General features: G+C 40.5%; 1 protein-coding gene across 6 annotated transcripts in view; it reads left to right on the top strand.

Moving 5' to 3' along the window:
* trip12 (thyroid hormone receptor interactor 12) overlaps nt 1-26700 on the top strand; it is a 136958-nt gene that overhangs the window by 21328 nt on the left and 88930 nt on the right. For all 6 annotated transcript variants that reach the window (XM_067995070.1, XM_067995069.1, XM_067995068.1 and 3 more), the window contains exons 3-6: nt 18432-18578; nt 19100-19213; nt 20790-21616; nt 22563-22668. In XM_067995070.1, coding sequence (XP_067851171.1) covers nt 18481-18578; nt 19100-19213; nt 20790-21616; nt 22563-22668 — 1145 coding nt within the window. In that variant the 5' untranslated portion in view covers nt 18432-18480. The remainder of the gene's footprint in view (nt 1-18431; nt 18579-19099; nt 19214-20789; nt 21617-22562; nt 22669-26700) is intronic.

Here is a 26700-nt window from a genome sequence, read left to right as displayed (position 1 = left end):
AGTTTTGAAACATGGGCGTGTAATTTTCTGAAAACACTGCTTGGGCCAGTAGTTGTTTTTGAGCCTTGACTTTTGAGAACTGATAATGCACAGTTTCTTCTAGCCAGGAAAGTGAGGAGATAATCTTATTCCTAATGGGGGATGAGCTGTCCCCTTGGTGAATACGTCTACCACAGTTCTTTAGGATTGAAAATCTTATTTTAGTACAAAAGCAACATGCTTCAACCCTGTTGAGGATAACATTGAAAAAATTACAGAAGTGATTTTTCCCAGTTTTTGGTTATAGCTTACTGGGTCTGTAGTCTTGGATTTGAGCTCTGCAGTCATTAGACAAAGCTTGACAGAAAAGGTTAATTTCTATTCTCCCTTTTCCCCTTCGGCATCGTCCATTGGTCTGTCAAACCTTTCTAGTTGAATCTTTTTTAAAATTACAGATGGATCTTTCCAGGGTGCAGGGATCTCAAAGATTTTTACATTAATAAGCTTATTGGGCAATGCTAAAACTGGTAAGACTAATATTTTATAAGGAAATCAGTCAATTGAAAAGTTAGGAGTGAATATATACAATTATGCTGTTGGGAATGGTGACTGAGGGGCAGGGAAAGAAGTTTCCAAAGCTTGTTTAGTTTTTAAATCTTTGTTTCTAAACCTTTGGAAGGGACTGACATAATTAACCCAAATTGGGGAGGATTTAATTTTGCATGTATGCTTAAGGGTCAGATTGTGCTGATGAAACTGCAATGATTTTAAGCTTGAGTTCTAATTGCAGTCTGGAAGGGGCAGCAATGTTAATTGCCACCAACAGGAAAAGCGATATTTACAGCAATCTATAAATTACACCTGAGTATGTTTGTGCTTGAAATATAGGAACATAAATTGCATACGTGTACATAGGGTTTTATTATTGAAATTTCTTTTTCTTCCCCAAGCCCAATGTATGGGTTTTATTTGTAGTCTGTTATATTAAGTGCTCAGTTCAGGGTTCAAACCTGCATCATTTCTTCTCCACCCCCACCCTTACTGATGCAGTGCTTTGGAACGTTCGTGAGAAGGGTGAATGGCATTCCTAATTAAATCCTGGCTATGTCTAGGTGCCCCTTTCCAATTTTATTAAGCAGTGACTAAATATTGCTTCAAGATGTTGTGTATGTAGGTGACATTGTGCACTTTTGGGGTGATGAATTCTAAGGAAAATAAATGCCACAATATCAGACTGACTGCACTATTATCTCAAAGACCATATGTGGATGTTTAGGAAAGTCCTTCTTCAGCGCAGATCGCACACAAAGCTTCAATTTTGCCAAGAAATGTAAATTGGAACAGATATATTTTGGCTATCCTGTTCACTCCACAGGACATGTATAATCAATCTATGGACTTTACATTAATCTCTGGAGTGTAATTCTACATAAATGCCCAAAGTTCCAAAGATAATGAAGCAAACTTTAGAATATTTACTCATCCTTGCACCTCCTACTATTTAATGCTGGCTACTCCCTACAGATGCCTCCCTTTTCCTTGGCCCAGCACCATGGTTTAATTATTTCTTATTCTTAGTCGATGTAACTTTATTTGTATTCTCAAATGTTTTGTTTTTTGCTTGGAGTTAAGATGGTGTTTGTTGCTGGCAGTCTGTTAACTGGTATAAAGACATAAAGTGGAAATCTCACTTCTATAGTATGATGCCACAATAATGAAGTGACATCATAAAGCATCTTTAATTTTCTTCCTTGGGTTGCAAAAACTAGACTAATGGATGGGACTGTAGTAGGCTTGGCTTTGGTAGATAGCAGAGTACTGACCCTATGACACTACTGGTAATGGAGCAGGAATGGTGAACAGAATTCCATTGTATATTCTAGTAACTTGGCAAAAATAGAAAAATGTGTGCTTTTAAAGTCTGCACCAGGTTTGTATACAGATCTCAAATTACTAGGTATTTTTGTAGATTTTAAAATCACTTTCTTCCTCATCTGCTATGGGGTTGGATAATCCATTGATCCTGTGCTTGTTTGCATATTGTAATTATGTTTGCTTTCGTTCTTTGAAACTGAGAACTGTGTCCTCTCTCTTTCTCCAATTTTTTGTTTGGCACTTTTGCCTCCTACCCTTGGTGACTGAATCCAAGCAAGGTGAAACCCATCCTTGGCAGATTATCAGGAAACAGTACAACAAACAGGTTGAGTAGTTTGAGACATTTAGGCTTCTTCACCAAATTTATAACCCATGTGTATTTAATTCCCTGTTTTCTAATGAGTACCATTTAGTGCCTTATTCATGTGATTGGTTTTACAATTGTATTTCATGTACATTTATTCAACATTTAACTACAATTTACACATGTTTAGTAAGGAAGTATGCAAGTATTAGATGGGACTTTGTGGTCCACCATTAAAGTATGGTTGTTTCAAAACTGCTGTTTGGCCTCACCTGCAGAGATATTTTACATGACTGACCATAATTTTCCTTCTTTCAAGTTTAATGAAGCAGAATAAATGTGTTTTGTTCAATACTCCTACAGTGCTGAGGGGTGGTTTACCATCTGTCATGGACAGTTGCTTACCAGCTTTAATTTCTCCTGTAGCCTAAACAAGAAGCATCAGTACACTTCACAAATGACTACTCATCACCTTATCTATGGTATGCATCTTAATTGTGCCTTTTTTTTAAAACCCTATTGGACTAAACCAAGCACACACAACACACACAGTGCAGTAGGTCGGTCAGCATATCAAATGTCAGTACCGCAGCAAAACTTAGTATCTCAGCTAAAGATGTGATCAGCATTTATTTTGAAGACTCTCAGTAGAATAGATGTACACTGCAGATAGTAGGTTCATTGACACGTTATGTCGAGCCTAAAGCTCAATTGTACCAATTTTGGTACAAAAGTGCTTGGTATCCTATTGGTAAATATCTAGGCTCGTCCACCTAAGCTTGTAATGCTGGCTTCGCTTAATGTTGTTTGGCATGTGGAGAATGGGGCTTTTTAATTCTTGTGCTAGTTCACAAAAACAGAACATTACTATGAAAAATATAAAAACAGTTATAAAGCTATAAATTGTTAAAGCAAGAGAAATTGGCAAAGAATTTGAGATAGAGGAAGAAACTCTGTTATAAGGAGAATTGTTTTCGAGCCTTTAAGCTGGAGAATAGTCCTGCTCAGCCTTGTTTCAGGTCCTGGTCTCCCAACAAAACTTGACTTCTCCCACTGTAGCATTGGCATACATTTCAAGTGAGACTCTGTTGTGCAGAAGCTACCAAACCCAATTGCATGCTGCACAAGTGCAGTTGTTCATGTTAACACTAATTTAAAAAAAATACATTTCTTTGCAGAAGATCTGAACTTGCTGTAAAATCTAAAGTTCAAATTGAGTCTAAGAGGAATAGTTTTCTGCAATCAAAATTCAGACGGTAGGAATTTTCAAATATGCATTGAGACTAGGGCACGGTCAATGACTGTCAACATGCATTTACATCATTGAACTAGTAATGAAAACTTCCAAAACAACTCCCCCATTTGTATGAAATGCAAATATTAGTTCTGCACCCTTAATGTGGTCTGTTTTTGCCACCTTGTAGTTTTCTTTAAGCGCCATCTACTTTTAAGTTAACCCCCTCCCACTCCTGAATGTCACATAATTAAGAATGACTGCTGTCAGATTTTTTTTCTAACTTGCCTAGGTGGTGGGATGCCAATGTAAACCTGCCTATTTGCCACAAGAGAATTTACAGTGTAAAACAGCCTGGTGCATACTATAATTGTCATAGCCACTGTTAAACTCTTGCTTATTCTGATTTATATTGGAGGTTTCCACACTTTCTTTGCTGAATCGCCCTTTGGAGAGTCATGTGCACCGCCCTCTAAAACAGTGGGGTGAAATTAGTCTTCCCCAATAGCGCAAAATGAGCGGTAGTAAATCAGCAGCTTGTTTTACACCATGCCCAATTTTCTTTTCCATTGAAGTCAATGGTCGGGAACAGTGTAAAACGGGCAGCCGATTTGCTGTGCACCCATTTTGCGTTACTGGCAAAGACCAATTTCAGCCCCCCTATTTTTGCAGAGGAGGAGGAATTTTTTTTTCTCTGTTAATATAACATTTGTTAGGACAGAAAGCAATGCAAATGGTAGTAGTACTATACAACTGAATAAACTTGAACATAAAACACTTGATGGCTCAACGTAATGTTGAGTTGCATGAGCCTGTTTGCTAGTGCAGTTTGTGGAATCTTGGTTTGATTTTGGAGAATTTCAACTGCAAATCAATCTCTGCATTCAAGTGACTTCCCTACTTGTTTTTGATGTAAACAAGTGAAGAAAATCTTACTCATCACACATACCTTGAGGCAAAGTGGGTGAGTATTTCAACAGCTCGTTGGGACAACTGAGAACTCTTTGAATTGAGAGTCAGAACTGATCAAGAGGCAGAACTCTAAAAATTGTCTCTCATAACAGTCACCACCATTGTTGATCAAATTCTCATTTAGACTCATGGCAATCTTGGCCTTTGCTACAAAGCCGCCTGAAAACTGATTTCGAACCCAGGTGAAATCCTGAAATTCATTTGCCTCTGATGAAAATATTTGCTGTAATTTGTGCAAAGTTGAGACTAATGCTCCAGAATTACATCTTTAACTTCTGGGACTGACATTTCACAGTCCATAATAACATGAAACAATGTTAGGAACATAGTTACATTGTCTTGCAGCACATAAGTACTAATCAGTAGCAACATTTTTTTTAGCTAAGCTCTTTTTTGTGCATGATGAAAATGTTAGTTTTTACCTTGCAAAGGAAGGTTAAAAACTAACATTTTCATCATGCACAAAAAGTTCATTGAGCCTGTCATATCTCAGTCAAATAGCCCAGTAAAACCTGGAAGCACTGGTCGAGGAAATTATGATGATTGACTCAATCAAAAATATGTGGCAACCTCAGAGTTTGCAGATTCTTGCCAAAATGTTACCACGAAACAGCCATCAAACCTCTTTGAAAGGACAGATAAAGATAATCCATTAAAAGAGCTTTTGTTTGGAAAAAAATCTTGTGGCTTATCTTTGAGGGCAGGATGTTTGCTCTCCAAATGGCATTTTAGTTTGCTTGGTTTCATGCTACCATGAGCAAGAACCTCAGCAGAAACAACACATTGCAGTCGACAATTTTCGTCAGAACCAGTGAATGTGAATCCCAAATCCAAGTAGGGAGGATGGTATTTCCTATTTTTCTTTTGCCTGGCCTCTACTTGTTCCTTCCACGGGATCAACATCCTCATCTTTACGCTTCAAAAAAAACCACTCATTCCTTCACAACTATCAAACACACAATTATCGAATGTCAGTTATACAGCTGCATGAGCTAGGGGTTGCTGGTGTGTTCGGAACACTTCAATTTGAAATGGCAGATATCAATTCAGGCAAGGGTCATTGGTAGCAAACTATAATATTGTGAAAAAGCACATTACCTGATGGATGCCTGCAGATGCAACTGATGCAGCTTCATCCTGCTTTGCCATTCTACCTTAGTAAATCAGGAATCAAAAGTCTGAATTTCTTTACATTTTAAAGAAACTGAGCAAATTTAAGTTTAAATTCACAGAAGTATACACCAATGCAACCTTGCATAGGGTGTTCATAGCATGGGATGTTTGAATTCCTGCTGATTTATAAAAGTGGAAGTTGCACTAATCAGAGCTGCATCTGGTGCACAGTAATGTTATTATGCACCAGATTACTGTGCACCAGAAGCAGCTCTGATTGGTCCAACTTCCACTTCTAGAAATCAGGAATTCAAACATCCTGTGTTGAGATTGTCCTATGCAAAGCTGTATTGATGTATACTTTTTCTTTGAATTTAAACTTTAAATTTGCTTAGTTTCCTCAATGTAAAGAAGGTAGTCATGATGTGGAGATGCCGGTGATGGACTGGGGTTGACAATTGTAAACAATTTTACAACACCAAGTTATAGTCCAGCAATTTTATTTTAAATTCACAAGCTTTCGGAGATTTTCTCCTTCCTCAGGCAAATGTTTCAAGAGCTCCTTGAAGCCTACGCATTTATACATATAGAACAATACATGGTGTATTGTTCTATATGTATAAATGCGTAGGCTTCAAGGAGCTCTTGAAACATTTGCCTGAGGAAGGAGAAAATCTCCGAAAGCTTGTGAATTTAAAATAAAATTGTCGCAGCGTCAGACCATGCAGACGCTGCGACAACGGATGAACGGACACCGCGCAACAATCGCCAAACAGGAGGGTTCCCTCCCAGTCGGGGAACACTTCAGCAGTCATGGACATTCATCCACCGACCTTCGGGTAAGCGTACTCCAAGGCGGCCTTCGAGACACACAACGCAAAATCGTCGAGCAGAAATTGATAGCCAAGTTCCGCACCCATGAGGACGGCCTCAACCGGGATCTTGGGTTCATGTCACGCTACACGTTACCCCACCAGCGAACAAATGTTATCTGTTTTTAATATAATGGGTCATTTGCTGGCTCTCTCTGCCTTCCGGATGTTTCTGCCTCTCTCTGTTTTTTTTTTTCTCTGTTTTTTTTCCCTGTTTGTTTTTTTGTTGAATGTGTATTCGGGGGTTCTGCAGGTGACACCTCTCTGTCTGAACACGGTGATTGCCTTGGCAACGGGCAGTTGCAGGGGCAGTCTGTAAACACCATGTATTGTTCTATATGTATAAATGCGTAGGCTTCAAGGAGCTCTTGAAACATTTGCCTGAGGAAGGAGAAAATCTCCGAAAGCTTGTGAATTTAAAATAAAATTGCTGGACTATAACTTGGTGTTGTAAAATTGTTTACAAATGTAAAGAAGGTGAGACTTTCGATGCACTGCCTCCGGCTATGCGAGGTTGTATCTGCTCTCAGCCAGCCTGTCTTCCTCAAACACCCCCAATATCCTGGTCGGCCCCTCGGTTTGAAAACCTCTGATCTATTGAGGTTGACGTTTGGAAGAAACAGTGTGATTGGGGTAGAGAAGGTTTGGTTTTACTAGGTTCAGACTGGCAAACTACATCATTGAATAAACATATATTCTACTAATGTATCAAATGTGGAAAAAAAAATCCACCTCTAGTATATGGTCTTACTGACCTAGTCTCATTTTTGACACATGCAAGCTTATGTTTTTCCAAAAATTTTGTTCTCTACTTGCTGCGTGTTTTAATCTTGTGACTTCACTGTATTAACACCCCCACATTATCTACATGTTCTTTCTCTGCTCTCATGTTGACTTTAATTGGTTAAAGATAAGATATTCATTTTGGTGCAGCTTATTGCAGGGACTGGGACCATCTTTTATTAGGGTCTCAGTCCCAGCAAAGCAAACTTTGACATTTATCGTGTGGCTAGTTGACATTTCTTGTTCTTGATGCATTGTCTTAAGTTACAAAGTTGACCTTTTGTGGGGCCTGACCAGTTCTCGGTTCTTGCCTTTGCTGTACATTCTGTTGGTTTTAAAATTGCTTAAGGGCCTTAGTTACGAAGATATGGAATGACAATAGCTGTATTAAAATTACAATCCTCCTGTTGGAGATGGTACGGGGTAGTTAATGTAATAAAAAATGTTAGTTAAATCAGCAGTTGCAATATCAGAGGTGCTCTGTCTATTCACTATTTTTAACCATGCTATAGATTGAATGGCTAATCCCCATTGAATTGGGCACTAGTGAACGAGTTAAGACCATTTTATGTTTTCAAGAGGTACCATATGCCTTGTAGCATTTAAACGTTTGCTCAGTTCCTGGAGCAGCCTGTTCTAAAAATGAATTTGGAGCAGTTGTAAGGGCTACCTGCAACTTTGTGATGTTTTTCTGGGTGATGTGAGTGAAATATCTTAATGTGTGTATTTCAAAGGCAAATATATTTGTGGGGCCCCTTTAAAATTTAATGTGGTACAGCCATTCTCCACTTCAATTGGATACTTCTCTGAATCCGTGCCAAATTTGTAAGCAGCTGGGAAAATGTAGCTCATGACCAAAGTAGTCTTGCAACATATTCAAGATTATGCTGAAGGAAAAAGATATCCGTGCTAGAGATTGAACATTTTTTCTCAACTATTATGTCAAGCCCTCCCAGTTCAAATATGACATGAGCTGTAAAGGTCCCTCTATTTGGCCCCAGCATTCAGTTGTAATTCCTACTGCACCAGTGTGATATTTCCCAAATCATCCTTTGTTACAATTGGTCAGATTCATACTGAGTTATTTTCAGCTTTGTTTTCAATATAATTCATATAACTAGTTATAACCGTTAGCACACAGTGATCAAACTCCTCCCTCTTGGTTTCCAAGGCTGAATACTGAAATGCAGTGTTATTTTGATTAGTTTGCAAGAACCACAGGTACACTGGAAAATGAGGTTATATGTAGAAATATCTTTCAGGGTCATCTTAAAAGAAGGTGACAGATAAAAAGCCCAGCTAATGTATTTTCCTTAAACTGCAATTGAAAAAAAAATCATGTGGGGGCATTTAATTACCTTTATGGTAGGTTCTCATGCTGGTGCATATTTTTCTGGAGTTAAAATATGCTCATATTAGTGAGGGAGCCATGTTCCGAATTGCAATACAATTATTACAGAACTTTTCCCAGTTTAATACTACCAGTGTGGCAAATACCTGAATGTGGCCTTTCTGGGTTGAATTTTTTTCCTCTTTACAGCTTTGAATCAGAACAGCTGATATGAGCAACCTGATAGACCAGCTGCTGAGTTGTCAGATTACCCAATATGAAAAGCCATGTAGTGTGATAGATGACTGCTTTCACTCAAACTGCTCTGTATGGGAGTCAGATTGATTTCAAGAATGTAGTGAATGAGTATAGCCTTGCATTAGGTTTAATTAGATCTTTATTTATCTGATGAATGCTGAGTGAGGCAGACTTTTTCTACATGGATATACTTTCTTCCCTCATTTATGTTGTGCATAATTTGTAAAATTACCAAGTGTTCTTTTACATTCCCTAAATTGGTCAAAATCCTGGAACTCCCTACCTAGCAGCACTGTGGGGGAACCTTCACCACATGGACTGCAGCGGTTCAAGAAGGCAGCTCACCACCACCTTCTCAAGGGCAATTAAGGATGGGCAATAAATGCTGGCCTTGCCAGCGATGCAACATCCCATGAACGAGAAAAAAAAATTGCAAATGAGCACAAAATTGCCGTAGAAGGAAAACCCAGGAGAAATTGGGAGAAAATTAATGCTATTGGTATTACAATTATGTAGCTGATTAGTATTATGCAAACACATCTGCTTCACCTGATATCTGTATCTTTGTGTTTGGGACATGTATTCAAACTAAGTTGGTACGGAAAATTTGAGGAATGTTACTCGGGAAAATTTGAGACTCATTCACTAATCTAAAACTCAGCAAACTATTGGAGCCGTTGTCAGAACTTAGGCCCTTTTTAAGAGTAAGCACTGATTTCTCCACAGCCTAAACTCATCCATTCAGACTTGAAGCACTAGCACTCTGGTAGAAAGTAGTGCAGATGACCAACTAGGGATACTCCTGTATCAACGACTCATAGTGACAGTCAGGGTAGATTACAGGCAGAGAAGATTTCATTCCATCCGTGGTATCGGGTTATTTGATACATTCAGCCAGAAAGGAAGTTTAGGGCAAACACTCAGCTGAAAGTCAACTGAATCGAAAAGGTGCAGTCTTCTGCATTTGGAGTGAGAAATCTTGCAGAAAGTACCTTTCGCTTAGGCATAACAAGTGAATTTCCAACACCAAGTATGCACCACTGTTTGGTCTGACATCAACCTTCATGTTTTCTCAAAGTCTCTTCAGTGGGAACAGCTACAATCTGCGTAAGATGAGGACTCAACATACCTCACGCAGTTAACTGGACACCAAGTATGTCTGAAATGGAGGCCAGATGCTGTACTGGTAAAGACTTCTGGAAGACCTAGACAGCTTAGCAGAACAAGCAGGTAGATGGCAAATGCAATTTTGTGCAGAGAACTGTTAATACATTTTTTGGAGGAAAAACACAGAGTGGGAATATACACTCTGTGGAAAGATGGAGTAGGGATGAACCTAGAGGTTCAAATACATAATTTCTGAACATGGAGTGCAGGTAGATGTTTTACACAGTAAGTGGTTAGGATCTAGAATGCACTGCCTGAGGGGGTGGTGCAGGCAGATTCAATCATAGCCTTCAGAAGGGAACTGGATAAGTACTTGAAAGTAAAAAAAATTTGCAGGGCTACGGGGAAAGGGCGGGGGAGTGGAACTAGCTGAATTGCTCTTGCATGGAGCTGGCGTGGACTCGATGGGCCGAATAGCTTCCTTCTGTGCTGTAACCTTTCGATGATTCTAGACAGACATTTTTTTTTTAAAAAAGTCAGAAGTACTTTGGGTTTTAAAAATAGGTACATGAAGTAGAAGAGTTTAATTTTTTTAAGAACTTGTACAAAAGTGGTTAAGCACCAAGAATGCTCAGCATAGTTTTGGGTGTCCTATTATAGAAAGGACAGTAAAGCCACAGAGTGCATACTGCATAGATTCTCCAAGGTGATGCTAAGGTTGGGAAATTACATTGGAGGAGAAACTTAAGATACTGGGACTATTTCCACTAGAAGTTGAGAAACTTTGCTACAGGGAGTGTTTGTTGAGACCATTGCATCTGTCGAGGGAAAATTGGATGAAGATAGAGCACAAGGCAGTGGAATTAGTTTTGGATTGCTCTACCAAAGAGCCAGCATAGACATGATGGGCTGAATGGTTGCCTGCAGTGCTATAAACTTCTGTAGTTCTATGTCCATAATAGGATCTGGTATGAGCAGAAGGGAAAATTGTATCTGCCTTGAGCTCAGCAGATATTAAGATCAGTTATGTCTGTTATGGATTTATTGAAGTGTATCATGCATTCAAAGCTCACGTAGTGGTCTTCAGCATCTTTGCCACTTTCAAAGAAGCTTGATGTTGCTATTTTCTCATGGTCTGGGAATTGTGTTGACTCCTCCCATGCCTGTCTACTGGACTGCGTTGGTGTCGCACAGAAATGTCATCCAGCCTCACTGTAATAGAATGTGTGTGTGTGTGTGTTCTGCAAAATTATATCTAGAATTTTTTTTTTTTTTTTTTAAGTATGAGGTGCGAGTTGAACAGAATCAGCCCAGGCAGTCCACAATACTGAAGATTTGCTGGTGTGTAATTGGCAGTTTGAAGACGACATTTTCAGAGTACTGGGCCCTGTCAAAGATTAATTGATCTGTAACCAACTACGTATGGATTTCTGCTGTTTGTTCAAATAGCTTTTTGCCAGGCAAGAGGTTAATATCTAATATGTAGTTGGACAAACACCTATTCCTGTGTTGAAGGATTGGGTGAAGTACTTGAAGGAATATGCTATAGTCGGGACCAGATTAGGGCCAGGTATTGGCTTAAGCCCAACGTAAAATATTTGAACTCTTGGAATAGGTTATTTATTTAAAATTAAAATCTGTTGTGATTGATTTTGTGCCAGCAGCAACTGTGTGTGCTTTCATGTGTCTTGCACACTAAAACCCACTTGCCTATAGAGGATTGTGATGTCATTACAATAGGTGTACTGATCTACATCAGGTCATTGGGAAATTACTGTTCCAGTGTATAACAATGTGAAATTAAGATGAAGAACAACAATGAACTCTGATAAACAAATGAGGATTGATCTTGATTTGATATGGCTTGTCTTTCTTGAGACCAGAGGTTTCATGTATGTAGTGGGATTTTGCTGCAGTTAAATTTGCCCCCACTTGAGTCGAAAATGGACACACAAGGGCTACTTGGATATATTTCACAATGTGTGGATCTTTTAATAAATACCTAAAATGTTTCAAAACTGTCACCGAGTAGTTAGCTTCACCATTCAAGGCTCAGTTAAGTTGTATGCTAACGGTGCTATTGTACATTAACTTGACATGCATCTGCATTTAAGATTCAATCTGGGAAGCACCCAGTGGAGATTGACACAACATCCTGAGAATTTTTGTTCTACATTCAGCTTTAAAAATTTTAATACTGCACAATGGTGTAGGTTTTGAAGTAATTAGATGTCTGATCAGAACTTAATTTCAGATCACTTAAATTTACTCTGGCATCTGTCATTTTTGTCTTTAATCAGTGGTCAAAATACTGAATGTAACGTGCTTATTTTTGCGGACTTGAGTTGAGCTTGCAATTCCACTTCACAATATACCAAAATAGTTATGAAACTCTACCTTTGGCAACATGGGTGGTCTATTTGTATGAAAGTTCAAGTTTGTTTATATATTTTGCCTATCTGTAACTTTGTACGTGTAAGTGCAGAATGCACAGTGGGTAAGCACTATTGTGGTTCTCCTGTGTTAGTGCTATTGATGGTAAATAGAGATTTGTTCCAGAGTTATTTTTTGCTCATTTGTTAAACTTCAATATATAGATGCCATCTAATTTGGAGAAATAAAAGGAATAGCACCCCTTGAAGATTTTGCAATTTCCAGCCTGTGCTGAATAGTAAGGATTGCATCTTTTTTTCCCCTCCTATGAAGTTATTCTGTTTTAGTCCTTGATAATTCATTGAGTTCAATTACTTTATAGTCTTTGAAAATCTTTGAGTTTCAGCAACTTTTTCTTTGCCACCTTTTGGTGTTGATACTTCCTTTGGACAATGTTTTTAATTTAATCCCTTTGTTAAATGATCTGAAGCAGCATTTTTGTGTTAAACCTTCAATGATCAGCTCTATCAGGACTGGTGCTAATAAGGTTTTAAAGATCCTGTCACTCGGCCGTTCCAATGATCAATACCCTTGATTAGTGCTTCCATTCTTTTGCATTAAGTTTGGTGCTTGGTGTGTCCCAAAATCTGAAGGAAAGTTGCAGTGTGCACTATGATGGGTAAGGGCTCTGTCCTGTGCCGAGTTATAAAATATTTCTATTTTCACATGCTGTTTAGTTAAGCCAATGTATGGACTTCAGAATGCTTTGGCTGCTAGCATTCTGTTGTCCTTCACTTTGGAGTTGTGGGTAAAGTAAACATACAATACTGGCTGGCGGGCAAACAGGACTTCGTTGTCTGGCTACCACAGTCATTAAAAGGGAGTGTCTTACCAGAAGAATGTTCTAATCGAGTAAAAGTCAGACAGCAAGGAGGTGCTGCCTACTGCCCATCTACTTGGGTGAAAATAGTAATTTTGATCACTAGGAGAATTTGGGATTCCTCTAGATACTTGCCTATTGTAAAAAGGCACTCTTTGATCTGAAGTTTAAGAAGTTGCATAGAGGAAAATATTTGGCTGTTAGCCCTCCCTATTCTTGAGTTTATTCTTGCTGCATTACAAAAGTGAGGCAAAATTCTAGCACCCATGTTGTAGTCATACAAGATTCAGTTTTAAAAAAATTCTGGAAGAGGATTGAGAATTTTGAAACACTGTTTTGGCTTGAAAAAAAAATGGTTTGGAGTATCTAAATTTAGTGTTATCTGCTGATTTTGTCTTTTTTTTAAAAAAGTTGTCATGTAATTTTGATTTTTTTTCTTCAGCTTTAGCCTGAACAATATGGTCATCAGCATCCTGTTTTTCCAACTATTAAAAGGATCCATAGCATATGGTGGGAAACTCTTAAATCTTCCAATGTGAAATAAATCGGTATAAGGATAATTGTTCATCCTGACCCACTGACAACATGCACAAGTTTAAATTTCAATTCATATGAAACTATCTTGTTTCTGTGAGCATGAATAGAGTGTTGGAGGTAGCCCTAACTATAACAGGCATGTTTTAAAATGCTGGAAGATAATCCAGTAGACATATGTTCAATTTTACCCCACTGTTGACTGTTAAGGCTTCTGAATCCAATTTGCATTCTGAGCAGGTTAGGGAATCCGTTTCTGGCTGGCCCTTTTGCTACAATTCAAAACTTCTTGGACTACATCAGATTCTGTATCCTTGGGGTTGGGAGAAGTTATCTTGAACTTCGATTTCCGTAACCATTTTCCATTCTAACAATATTATCAGTCATTGACCAATTTATGGAGTAAATCCAGCAAGAGTTTTGCCTGGTGACTGAGGTTATGCAGTGTACCTTGGCAACTTGATTACAATCTTTTAACCAGCACCAATTTTAAAATGGTCTTGTTTATCAAGTATTGGATCAGATGTTTGCTTTAGTAGTCTGTCAGGTGGAGTCATTGATTATAGTTTTGCACTGACTTCAACCTGTTGGTTGTACTCTGATCCTTCAACTTTAAAATCTGTTTCAGCTCAGAGTGAGATCCTAGCCCTTGACAAGTAAGTTTCTTTAAATGGCAATTGTAGCTTACCACCTTCCCTTAATGGAAAACTTAAATTTCTCATATCAATATGTTACTTTCCTCAATAAAAGTTGGAAACACACATCCTTGCTCGGTTACACCTGCCAGATACAAGAAGCGCTAACTTGCATCTAACCCATTTAAACTTGTAGTTTGTTGAATTTTAAGTTCATAACTTTCTGAAAACACATTTTTGCTCTTTCTACTTGCACAGCAAGCAACTTTCATGCCTAGTGGTTGACCATGATGAATTGTGTTGGGCATTCAGGGCAGTTCTTGCCTAAAATAGTATCTCACTTTGTCTCTGCCTGAGCAGAAGATATATATTTTGCGATGTATAACTGCTTTTCTTTTGAGGGTTTACTTCAAAGGGAAGCTTTTTTTTTCTTGACTTGTAAAATAGAATATTTTTAATGACTGATTAGTCAAGATGACGAGTATTTGGTGCTTCAAGCTGAACTCGAATTCAAGTCCTACAAAGAACTTGCATTATTTATATAGTGCTTGTTATGTCCTCAGTGCATTACTTTTGAAATGAAGTCATGCTTAAAGGCAAATATGGCAACTAATTTGTACGCAGCTAGGTCCCGTAAACTGGAAATAAAATAAATGACCAATTAATCTGTGTTGATGTTGGTTTCAAGGATAAATATTGGACAATGCATTGGGAAAATTCCCTTGCTCTTTTATATATTGCCATGAGGTCTATTATTTCTCCCTGAACAGGCAATTGGGTCCATGGATTAAAGTTTCCTCGAAGACTGCTCATCTGACAATTCAGTCTAAACCTAGATTACGTGCTCAAGTCCCAGAGTGGGGCTTGAATCCACATCTGACTTGGGCAAGAATGCTACCAATTGAACCAAGCTGATACTAGAAATGCCCATTTCTGCTGTACTATGGTACTTGTTGAATTAAGAAGCATGTTGAATCATCTGCCTTTTTATTTGTTCATGAGATGTGTGCGTCACTGGCAAGGCCAGCATTTATTGCCCATCCCTAATTGCCCTTGAGAAGGTTGTGGTGAGCCACCTTCTTGAACCGCTGCAGTCCGTGTGGTGAAGGTTCTCCCACAGTGCTGTTAGGTAGGGAGTTCCAGGATTTTGACCCAGCGACGATGAAGGAACGGTGATATATTTCCAAGTTGGGATAGTGTGTGACTTGGAGGGGAACTTGCAGGTGGTGTTCCCATGTGCCTGCTGCCCTTGTCCTTCTAGATGATAGAAGTCATGGGTTTGGGAGTTGTTGTCGAAGAAGCCTTGGCGAGTTGCTGCAGTGCATCCTGTGGATGGTACACACTGCAGCCACTGTGCACTGGTGGTGAAGGGAGTGAATGTTTAGGGTGGTGGATGGGGTGCCAATCAAGTGGGCTGCTTTGTCCTGGATGGTGTCGAGCTTTTTGGGTGTTGTTGGAGCTGCACTCATCCAGGCAAGTGGAGAGTATTCCATCACACTCCTGACTTGTGCCTTGTAGATGGTGGAAAGGCTTTGTGGAGTCAGGAGATGAGTCACTCGCTGCAGAATACCCAGCCTCTGACCTGCTCTTGTAGCCACAGTATTTACATGGCTGGTCCAGTTAAGTTTCTGGTCAATGGTGACCCCCAGGATGTTGATGGTGGGGGATTCAGCGATGGTAATGCCATTGAATGTCATGGGGAGGTGGTTAGATTCTCTCTTGTTGGAGATGGTCATTGCCTGGCACTTGTCTGGCGCGAATGTTATTTGCCACTTATCATCCCGAGCCTGGATCTTGCCCAGATCTTGCTGCAAGCCGGCATGGACTGCTTCGTTATCTGAGGGGTTGCGAATGGAACTGAACACTGTACAATCAGCAGTAAACATCCCCATTTCTGACGTTATGATGGAGGGAAGGTCATTGATGAAGCAGCTGAAGATGGTTTGGCCTAGGACACTGACCTGAGGAACTCCTGCAGCAGTGTCCTGGGGTTGAGATGATTGGCCTCCAACAACCACTACCATCTTCCTTTGTGCTGGGTATGACTCCAGCCATTGGCGAGTATTCCCCCTGATCCCCATTGACTTCAATTTTATTAGGGCTCCTTGGTGCCTTGATGTCAAGGGCAGTTACTCTCACCTCACCTCTGGAATTCAGCTCTTTTGTCCATGTTTGGACCAAGGCTGCAATGAGATCTGGAGCCGATTGGTCCTGGGGGAACCCAAACTGAGCATCGGTGAGCAGGTTATTGTGAGTAAGAGCTGCTTGATAGCACTGTCGACGACACCTTCCATCACTTTGCCGATGATTACGAGTAGACTGATAGGGCAGTAATTAGCAGGATTGGATTTGTCCTACTTTTTGTGGACACGATATTCCTGGGCAATTTTCCACATTGTCGGGCAGATGCCAGTGTTGTAGCTGTACTGGAACAGTTTTGCTAGAGGCGCGGTTAGTTCTGGAGCACAAGTCTTCAGCACTACAGCTGGGTTGTTGGGGCCCATAGCCTTGTATCCAGTGCACTCAACCGTTTCTTGATATTATGTGGAGTGAATCAAATTGGCTGAAGACTGGCTTCTGTGATGATGGGGATATCGGGAGGAGGCTGACATGGATCATCTACTTGGCACTTCTGGCTGAAGATGGTTGCAAACGCTTCAGCCTTGTCTTTTGCACTCACGAGCTGAACTCCACCATCATTGAGGATGGGGATGTTTACAGAGCCTCCTCCTCCCGTTAGTTGTTTAACTGTCCACCGCTATGTTCACGACTGGATGTGGCAGGACTGCAGAGCTTTGATCTGATCCGTTGGTTGTGGAATTGTTTAGCTCTGTCTATAGCATGTTGCTTCCGCTGTTTAGCATGCATGTAGTCCTGTGTTGTAGCTTCACCAACTTGGTACCTCATTTTTAGGTATGCCTGGTGCTGCTCTTGGCATGCTCTTCTACACTCATTGAACCAGGGTTGATCCCCTGGCTTGTTAGTAATGGTACAGTGAGGAATATGCCAGGCCATGAGGTTACAGATTGTGCTGGAATACAATTCTGCTGCTGCTGATGGCCCACAGCGCCTCACGGATGCCCAGTTTTGAGCTGCCAGATCTGTTCTGAATCTGTCCCATTTAGCACGGTGGTCGTTCCACACAACAGGTTGGATGGTGTCCTCAGTACGAAGATGGAACTTCATCTCCACGAGGACTGTGCGGTGGTCACTCCTATGAGTACTGTCATGGACAGATGCATCTGCGACAGGTAGATTGGTGAGGACGAGGTCAAGTAGTGGTTCGCTCACCACCTGCCGCAGGCCCAGTCTTTCAGCTATGTCCTTCAGGACTTGGCCAGCTTGGTCAGTAGTGGCGCTACCGAGCCACTTTTGGTGATGGACGTTGAAGTCCCCCGCCTAGAGTACGTTCTGTGCCCTTGCTACCCTCTGTGCTTCCTCCAAGTGGTGCTCGACATGGAGGACTGATTCATCAGCTGAAGGAGGACAGTAGGTGGTAATCATCGGGAGGTTTCCTTGCCCATGTTTGACCTGATGCCATGAGATTTCATGGGGTCCAGAGTCAATGTTGAGGACTCCCAGGCCACTCCCTCCTGACTGTATATCACTGTACCGCCACCTCTGGTTGGTCTGTCCTGCCGGTGGGACAGAGACAGAATTTAAATTCACCAGCTGCCGTGGCGGGATTTGAACTTGTGACTCTGGATTATTCGTCCAGGTGACTGGATTACTAGTCCAGTAACATAATAACTATTGCCTTCACTGTACAACTTTAGGTGTAAAGCTGCTTACATATTCCTTCAAATGTCTGAACTGGAGCAGTTGAAGCTTTTTTTGTGAATTTGTCTCCTATCAACTTAGTGTCTGTGTTTATGAAAAGCTGAAGTGTTAATCCAGATACTTGGTTATAAGATGTGGTTTCCCAGGTTAATTATTATCTGGGGGTTAGATTACATTCCATCAATAACAATCATACTGATAAACTAACATTGTTAATAATTGCTGTGCCTAATAAGGAAGGGTTAGGTTCAGATTGGCTTAAAACTTGGCTGTATCAATCCATAAACTATTACACCAAACTTAATGTTGCTGATAAATGATTGCATTACCATTGTACCAACTAGTAAACATGAAACTATTTCATATTTTGTTTGTTCTGATTTCAAATATGTTTTGTTTCAGTGAATGATAGTGTCTAGAAAGGGTATGTCCCTTAAGGAGAGAGGTGCCAATGTCCAACCGGCCTAATTACAATACAGGGGGGTCACTGCGACGTTCACAGAGGAACACTGCCGGGGCCCAGCCACAAGACGAAGCAGCAGGAGGAAGGCAAGTGGAATACATATATTTTTAGATCACAAAAATTGCCATCTTTATGTATTCTGACAAGTCCATGATGGGAGGAAAGTTGTCTGTCAGCTTGGTGCAGTCACAGTCCAGTTCCTAGGATGCATGGGCCCACAGAAATGCACTAAATGGGCATGTTCACTAAGGGCAGAGCAGGCTCTGCCAATGAAACAGAAAATGGCAGATTAGGGAAGAATGGAAGGAACTTTACCCTGTGTTTAGCCTGGGAGTATTTGATAGTATCTGAAGTTGGAAAGTGCTCCATTCATAGATTTTTTTTTTAAATGTAGATTTTTACTGGTACTTAATGGGATGAATTCTGAGAATTTTTAATAGTTTCATTTGGACTACAGTTAAAGATGGCAAAAATTCATTCTTCTGAAAATTCTTCATGCACTGAGCCATGAAATTTGCAATATACGATGCCTTAATTACAATATATTTCTGTGAGGAATTGAATTGCATTGTTCTTAGATTTCCTTCCCTTTTTTCCCTTGCAATAGGTCACAGTCGGAAGAGAGGAAACAGAAGCCGATTCCAAGTAGGCCAACTGCTAAAGCAACAAAATTGCAGTCAGACACTACCTCTGGACAGCCCAGAGGACGTGTGTCGCGAAGGTATCGTAAGATATTTTGCTTAACAGCATAACTTTTCATGGCTTTACGTTGGCCAGCAATTGGTTCAAGACCTGCCTTAAGACACATCCATCTTCCAAAAGCAAATTCATTGAGCAAATGGCTTATGTCGGGTTTTATACTTGACTGTGCTCCCTGGTTCCTTTTCTGTTAAGGTAACTGGAGAATCATGACTGCACTCTTGTGGAATCTAAAAATCCCACTCCTAACTTCCCAAGTAACTTCTAATTTTTGCTCCTGATTCCTTCCTCCTGCTGCTTTACTTGGAGATCAAACTCAGTTGCATGTTTTAGTTTTGTGACATCACTAGTTCCTGACCCCACTATGTAGCAGAGTTGGATCCATGAACGTTGAAGCAGTCGGAAGTGGTGGTGATAGGTAAATTGGGGAAGCCTGCCACTGCAGGGGAGCAGTGGGAACAAAACTGTTTTAAATGAGAGGAAGTTAATTGCAAGTAGGGGATTTGAGTAAAACTTGTGCCTCTTTACAAGCACTCTACCCCAACCAGCAGCCACTGAAACATGAATAGCTATGATGCAATTTAACAATTAGATTTAACATTGAAGTTTGCCAGTACATATCCACCATAGCCTGCAATTTCTTGGCAAGAAATTAGAGTTTTTCAGTGTCTCTACCCCATTAGGAATGATTTACATTATTGCCCTCCTAATAGGCAATTGCTGTAGTCACAAATTGGAATCAGCCAATCCTAGAGTTTCTCCTCATCTTGACAAGATCAAAGTTTTAGTTTTGACAATTTTCAATATCTATAAAAAGTGTTGGAATTTATTTTTCAGGTTAAAGCTGCAGTAAATGCCAGACTTCAACCTTTGCATTGTTTTTAAATCTGCCACTTATATAGCAACACCTGGGTAATCATGGCAAGATTAGACCAATATTGAGTTTACCCTTGCCTGTTGGGAAATTTTCAGGTTGTAATTGAGCCCTTGGTTTACTGGATTCAGTTTCTCTAATCATCTCTGCTAGTACAGTCTAATATAGATTTTCTTGTGAAGGCTAAGTCAATATACCCCCACTCTAGGGATACTAAGTCCTAACATGGAAGCCCATTTTACATGCCTTATTGTGGGTTCTTCAGTGACGTTCCATTTAGTTCAACTGGATTATGGAAGGAAGCTTGCTTACTCACCAAGAGGGATCCAAGAAATTGGATGCTTGGAACATTATTTCATACTTTCTACAACATTGTACACGTAAAAATGACTGCATATCACATGCACTTAGTGAAACTTATCCAGTACAAGTGGCTTAGATGCAATCCAATGTCAGTAGCCCAAAGTTTCAGGCCTGTAAACTACAGGCATCCTATAAATACATAGTGCTAATCCAAGGATACCTGTTGGGAAGCAATAGGTTTGAAAATTTGGCAACTTCAAGCTTGTCACGATCTTGGCATTTGGAAATTAGAAGTCAAGTTCCTGCAAAATGCTTGTTTTGAAAATCTACAGCCCGTAGCAAGCTTCTGCTCAGTGACTGTTTAGAGTTGCATAGCCATTGCCATGGAGGCACATGTAATCTTTCTATGTTGTCATTTCAGGAATTCCAGGAGCTGTAGCTCTTCATCAGTTGCTTCTGTGCCACAGCAAGAAGATAAAATTAGTAGGTCAGAAAGACCCAAAACGGGACAACCTAAAAGGGACAGCTCCAAAAGCAGTTTGAGAGGCGTGAAACGTGGTCCAAGTCCTGATTACAGCAGTTCAAACACCACCTGCTCTGCAAAAAGGCCCAAAGCACTTCAACCCTCAGAGGATTCTACTGAAACACAAAAACATAAGGTGCAAACCAAGTCCCCAAAGAAAAGGAAGTCCGTGCAAGATCAGCAGATAAGAACTGCCCAGGCAGCATCAACGAGTAAGACCCAGAGCAGAAAACAGACTGGGCCTGCTGGTGCCTCCCCTTTTCAAAAAAGGAAAAAGATTGAAACTACTACTTCTGCTGTAAACAGTGATTCTGCGGCTGATTTGATCAGTGCTGAAGAGAGGTCTGCTAAACCAACCAAGCTGGCTTCAAAATCAGCGACCTCAGCCAAAGCTGGGTGTAGCACTGTCACTGATTCTTCTTCCTCTGCCTCTACATCATCATCCTCTTCTGCTGCTGTCTCTGCTGCTGTGCCTCAGGGAGCCAGGCTAAAACAAGGAAAAGACCAGAATAAGGCTCGTCGTTCCCGCTCCGCCTCTAGCCCCAGTCCTCGCAGAAGCAGTCGGGAAAAGGAGCAGAGCAAAACTGGTGGTTCCTCCAAATTTGAGTGGGCTGCTCGTTTTAGCCCTAAAGTTAGCCTGCCAAAAGCAAAACTGTCACTCCCAGGGTCTTCCAAATCGGAGACTTCAAAACCGGGGCCTTCAGGCCTACACGCGAAGTTAGCCAGTGAGTGGATGAAATTAATTGATTGTATACTGTCTGTGTTTTGGATTCAATAGTGCAACAAATTAAGAATCTTTTAAGTACTAAAATGTCCAGTTTTGGGACTGTTGAACCCATTTATGTAAACAATTCACTATGTAGACGAAATGCTGAACTAACCAAAAACAAATGGTGAGAGTCAGCCTAACTTGGGCATTGCACAAGTTCTGATCCAAAAGTGTCAAGTATGAAATATAATCCTTTCCAATATGTACTCCTATTTTTATTTTTTTAATAAAGTATGTTCATCCATGTTGTGAGCAATTTTCAGTAGCGGACAAAGCAAATAAATTGCAGTTATATGAATTGATGTTGGGAAAACAATTAATCCAAGCACCTCAAACATTGGACCCTTCCCCAAGCGCACACTTTGGGTAGTGCTCAGAATGATTGCTGGCCCTTCTGTTTTCCTAGGTAGAGAGAAGGTTTTGAAGTCTGGCCGTTGTTCAGAGTAACTAGTTTTACTGGGTATTCAACTATTATCAAGTCTGTGATGTCTGTTCTACGTTATTGTACTTCCTTAGTCTAGGTAATGGATATGGATTTTGTGCTGCTAATGTGCACTATTGAAATGAAATGCTGCATTGAACTTAAGCTTCTCCTTAGTTTGTGATACAAGTTTAAATGAATTTAATTTGGAAATACTACTTGTATGTAGAAGTTCAAATGTGATTTTTTTTTTTCTGTTACTTTCAGCAAAGTAGTTTGAGCTTTTTTAAGGGCACCACTGGACAAGTTGCAAGACAAGTTAATAGTAATATAACTATACTGGAAGTCCGCCTTAGTGTGCAGTGCGAAATTGTAGCTGTCAAAGTTCCATCGGTTCTGAGGGTAATTAAGTTGTTCGTTATTGGAACTATACAAATATTTTTACAGATTTCACTGATCTCTACTATTGAACTTTTTAAAGGCTTGAGAAGGTCTACTAAGAAACGCAGCGAATCACCACCAGCGGAGCTCCCCAGTTTGAGGCGGAGCACACGGCAAAAGACCACGGGCTCCTGTGCTAGTACCAGGTAAATGCTTTTAGAACTAAGGATGTATGCTGGAACTACTTAAGTGCAAGCTTTCTGAAAGTTCCAAAATTATATTGTGATTTTGAGGCAGCTTAATTGATCTAAAGTGGCCAGTTTTTTTCCTGGTGCTTCTACCTAAAAGGTAGAACATGTCATTGGGGAGTTTGTGTTTTATATGACTAATAGCAGTAGTGCTGGATTGGTTTCTCAAATGGCTGCTTTGGTTTGTGATAAAATTGAGAGTTCCTGTGGGTGATCCAGTGGAATGGCTTCTACGGTGTGTATTTTGTAAGCTGGTTCACACTTGCAGTAAGATGACCCTGCATCACTTCCTGGTTTACTAAGCAGACTCGTATGTCCAGCAACTTACAATTTAGGCCCTTTTCAGTCTAAATTTGTCTCTATCTTCATGTGGTTGAAATCAAGAAGGGAGTGGTCTGTTCATGACATTGGTACAGCATTGGACTTTTGAGACAAGTTCCAATCCTGATCTTGACATTGCCACTTAGGCGTTCCCTGTCCAATAAACCCCATATCATTTAAACATGTCTTCTGGCAGATACTAATGATCCTGATGGTAGCTGTCTAATTTGGCTGCATGGGTAGGGTGGAAGAGAAAGGGAGGAATGCAGCATCACATTGAATGTGGAGTTCTGGTTTTAATTAATCTCCAACTTTGCAGATTTTAAGAGAATAAAATTGATCTGTTCCTTGTAAAATCTTTTAGGTATTCCAAACTTGTCACCAAATCAATTTTGTTTCTGCAATACTGAAATGGATAATTCAATCTTAAATTCCTGCCAGGTACAATTTGAGAGTTTGGATATGTTCTGTGGCCTTGATGTCTCAACTTGAAAGTCTCCATAGGGCATAAATTCATGATTGGCTGAAAAAAAAACATGGTTTAAATGCATAGACAAAAAATTGCATTTATATAATGTCTGATCACAACCAAGAAGTTTCAAAGTATTTTTTAGCTGATTAATTACTTTTAAAGTGTGGTCACTGTTAGATAGGTAAATGTGACAGCCAAGTTGTCAGTAGGAAGGTCCCACAGTAAATGAGAACTGGCCAATTAAACTGCTTTCAATCACCCAGAAGTATTTTTTTTTAAATCACTTCACAACCAATCAGAAATGAGCAAATGCCACAAACTATCCAATCAAGCCACCCAAATCTTTTTTCAAATCCTGCTGCCTGGAACCAGCAACTATTGCAAAACAAATCATTCATAATACTTCACTTTTTTTCAGCTACTTTTTCTTTTTAATTTGGGTTGTGTATGAATAAAAATAAGCCTTATATCCCAACAGACATTTGGGAGAAAAAAAATTTGCACATCAATATTAAAAATATCTGCCAGAAGGTTTCCTTGCACAGCCAGCCTTCTGAGACTTGGGCCTTGAATTCTGCTTTGATGCCGGAGTTCTAAATTTTACTGGGCAATCCATGCTGGGGATTTCTGATTCCTGTTCTCATTCTGTATGAGATGCATCATAGAAGTTGTAGTTTTCTTCTGCCCCTGTTGAACTACTTTGTGACATACAGTAATGTAGTGTTGGATGAACTGTTTCTTTCAGGTTGCAGTGGGAGCACAGTAAGCATGAGAAGTTTACTTAACAGGTTCCAGACTACCCTTAAGCAGTGCCGAAAGCGATCTAATAGAATACAGTGGAGAATGAGTACCTGATGTGGTTTGCATGTGTAGTGCAGGTTGATTTGTCACATCGGCATAGTGGCACAGAACTAACTGGGAGCCCCGTTACCAATTTATGGAATATTTTGGAAAATACCTTTTGTAGATCATAAGATACATTGAAAGTATATACAGAATATGTATTTAGCAGCCTGATTGTGTGGAATTTTATTTATGGGTGTTGCCAATTTAATCTTGGTATTACAATTTTTTTTTAGTTAGCTAGGTGTCCAACGTGTCCAGAAACCCATCTCCATGTTTGAGTCTACACTTCAACCTACATGTAGGGTTTGGGTTTGCCCAATTATGGAGTGCATTTTTCCTCCCATAGCGACATATCCCAGTTACCTAATTTAAGGATATTTAGGTACAGGTTGGCAGAGTCATGGCTTATGGACCCCGAATTGTACACTGGTATTACTGGAACTTAACCAGCTAAAGCGGTACAGCTTACAAGAACAGATAATTCGTAAGTTCCCTGCTGCTTGTACAATTGGGGATTTGACCTGCAGGGCTATTTCTAGACTAACTGGAAGAATACCAGCTCCCACTAACAGCTGTATTCCTCTAGGTTCCATTAGTGAGCAAGGCTGGCTGGTTGATCTGCAGTGCTTTAGAGTAATGCAGATTTGCCTCGTTCAGGCATTGAATTACCAAATCTACCATGGAGGATTAATTTAGTTCCAAACTTGCATCATCTTGGAGCCACCTCAACCCCAAAGATTCTGCTTAGCTACTTTTTTCTTCCCTTTCTCCTTGTCAAAGGATGATAGTGATTAGTTGTTAGATAAGTGGACATCAGGTGCTAAGAACTCCTAACACATGGTGTGGTGAGCAGTGCAAATCACTGTAAATTGTGACTGACTGGTTGCCGCCCTCCTGAACACAGTGTGGTCATAGAAATTTACGGCACAGAAGGAGGCCGTTCGATCCATCGTGTCTGTGCCGGCTGAAAAATAGCTATCTACCTAATCCCACTTTCCAGCTCTTGGTCCATAGCCTTGTAGGTTACGGCACTTCAAGTGCACATCCAAGTACTTTTTAAATGCAGTGAGGACTTCTGCCTCTACCACCCTTTCGGACAGTGCGTTCCAGACCCCCACCACGCTCTGGGTGAAAAAATGTCTCCTCAGCTCCTGTCTAATTCTTCTACCAATTACTTTAAATCCATGCCCCCTGGTTATTGACCTCTCTGCTAAGGGAAATAGGTCCTTCCTATCCACTCTCTATCTAGACCCCTCATAATTTTATACACCTCAATTAAATCTCCCCTCAGCCTCCTGTTCTAAAGAAAACAACCCCAGCCTTTCCAATCTTTCCTCATAGCTAAAATGCTCGAGTTCTGGCAACATCCTCATAAATCTCCTCTGTATCCTCTCTAGTGCACTCACATCTTTCCTGGAATGTGACCAGAACAGTACACAGTACTTGAGCTGTGGCCTGACTAGTGTTTTATATAGTTCGAGCATAACCTCCCTGCCCTTATATTCTACGCCTCGGCTAATTTTTTTTTAAAAGTATCCCGTATGCCTCCTTAACCACATTATCTACGCGTTGTACCTTCAGGGATCTGTGAACGTGCACTCCAAGGTCCCTCTGTTCATCTACACCTCTCAGTATCCTCCCATTTATTGTGTATTCTCTTGCTTTGCTTTCTCTCCCCAAATGCATTACCTCACACTTCTGGATTGAATTCCATTTGTCATTTTGCTACCCACTTGACCAGTCCATTGATATCTTCCTGCCATCTGTTTATAGCTTTCTTCCTCTCTATCAACCATACGGCTAATTTTTGTACCATAGAAACTTGGAAATTGGAGCAGGAGTAGGCCATTCAGCCCTTCGAGCTTGCTCCGCCATTCAGTATGATCATGGCTGATCCTCTATCTCAATACCACATTCTTGCTCTCTCCCCATACCCCTTGATGCCTTTTGTGTCTAGAAATCTATCTAGCTCCTTCTTAAATAGATTCAGTGACTTGGCCTCCACAGCCTTCTGTGGTAGAGAATTCCACAGGTTCACCACCCTCTGAGTGAAGAAATTTCTCCTCATCTCAGTCCTAAATGTCCTACCCTGTATCCTGAGACTGTGACCCCTTGTTCTGGACACCCCAGCCAGGGGAAACATCCTCCCTGCATCCAGTCTGTCCAGCCCTGTCAGAATTTTATGTTTCAATGAGATCCCCTCTCATTCTTTTAAACTCGAGTGAATACAGGCCAAGTTGACCCATCTCTCCTCATATGACAGTCCTGCCAGGAATCAGCCTGGTGAACCTTCGCTGCACTCCCTCTATGGCAAGGATATCCTTTCTTAGGTAAGGAGACCAAAACTGCAC

Source organism: Heptranchias perlo, chromosome 13 (genome assembly GCF_035084215.1).
Source record: "Heptranchias perlo isolate sHepPer1 chromosome 13, sHepPer1.hap1, whole genome shotgun sequence".
NCBI lineage: Eukaryota > Metazoa > Chordata > Chondrichthyes > Hexanchiformes > Hexanchidae > Heptranchias > Heptranchias perlo.
The sequence above is the reverse complement of the archived record's forward strand: the minus strand, read 5'-3'. Positions and strand labels throughout refer to the sequence as shown.